At 41.9% G+C, this 1,403-nt stretch overlaps 1 protein-coding gene across 1 annotated transcript; it reads left to right on the plus strand.

Annotated features, from left to right (window-relative positions):
• Nucleotides 1–357: 357 nt before the first annotated feature.
• LOC110111980 lies at nucleotides 358–657 on the plus strand (the record flags this gene model as incomplete). The annotated part of the gene is made up of 1 exon (XM_020844048.2): nucleotides 358–657. A coding segment is annotated over exon 1 (300 nt), but the record flags the coding sequence as incomplete, so codon positions are not given.
• Between the last annotated feature and the right edge of the window lie 746 nt (nucleotides 658–1,403).

Consider the following 1,403-nt stretch of genomic DNA (forward strand, 5'->3'; position numbering starts at 1 on the left):
AGAACTATTCAGGTACTAGAAGATCTGTTGAGGCTTTATGTTTTGAATTTTGGAGGAAGCTGGGAAGATCACATTCCTCTGATAGAATTTGCTTACAATAACAGTTTTCAGTCCAGTATTGGAATGGCACCGTATGAAGCTCTGTATGTCAGGAAGTGTAGAACTCCTTTGACTCTGACTGAGGTTGGAGATAGACAGGAGATGGGTGCCACTTTTTTAGAAGAAACTGTTAAGAAAATCGATTTGATTAAAGAAAGATTAAAAGATGCACAAGATCGACAACATAAATATTACAATCAGAAGCACATGTTCGTTGAATTTTAAGTTGGTGACTTTGTGTATGTCAAAGTCAGTCTGATGAAGGGTGTGAGCAGATTTGGCAGAGTAAGTAAGCTCAGTCCAAGGTATATCGAACCGTTTGAAATCCTTGAGAGGATTGGCAAGTCTGCTTATAGACTGTTGCTATCTGATCAGATGTCTGATGTGCACAATGTATTCCACGTATCTACTTTGAGAAAGTGGATATCTGACTCTGGAAAGAAGGTGTCTGCTGATAAGATTGAGATTCAGGAGAATCTGAGTTATACGGAAGAACCCGAGTTGATTCTGGCTTACGACGTGCGCAAGTTGAGAAGTAAACAGATTCCGATGGTTAAGGTACAGTGAAAGCATCGAACTGCACGGGAAGCGACTTGGGAGAAAGAATCGGACACGAAGAAGTCGTACCCGTACTTGTTTTGACTGAGTTCTGTTTGGACAATGTCGAGGACGACATTTTTCTGAAGTTTAGGAGATTGTAACATCAAATCTGCTCCAGGATCGTCCAGGCCGATCTGGATCGTCCCAGGACGATCAGTTGTAATTCTGTTCCAGTTTTCTGTCCAGAAGTTACAGGAAATATTTCCTGTATGGATCATCCAGGCCGATCTGGGATCGTCCCAGGACGATCAGTGTATGGCAAAAGTCAGAGAGCAAATCGTCCTGGAAATTAATTATCGTCTGCGAAATCGTCCCAGGACGATATGGAATTTGTTCAGATCGTCCAGGACGATCGTGCGATCGGCCAGGCCGATTTGAGTATTTTAAAGCTGAAATCAGCTCATTTTGAAGAGAGAGAAAATCAAAATAAATATCTAATTTCAGCCGAGGAGAGAGAAGGTCGAGGGTAATATTGAAAAAGTTAATTTTCGGGCAACGCCGGGCCATTTTCGTCCGTCGTGACAGTTCAAGAAAGTGTTGTACGCAAGGTAAGGCACATTCCGCTTTTCTCAGTTTTCAGAACGGTGCAATTTGAACGACTTTTCTGTCCGGATTTCATTTTTGTTAGCGAATTTCGTCCGTATTTTCTGATTGGTTCAGTTTTTATTGCGTAACTTTTGGTATGTTTCTGAGGTGCCGAGTGT

The sequence above is a fragment of the Dendrobium catenatum genome, unplaced genomic scaffold, assembly GCF_001605985.2.
Source record: "Dendrobium catenatum unplaced genomic scaffold, ASM160598v2 original_scaffold_137409, whole genome shotgun sequence".
Lineage (NCBI taxonomy): Eukaryota > Viridiplantae > Streptophyta > Magnoliopsida > Asparagales > Orchidaceae > Dendrobium > Dendrobium catenatum.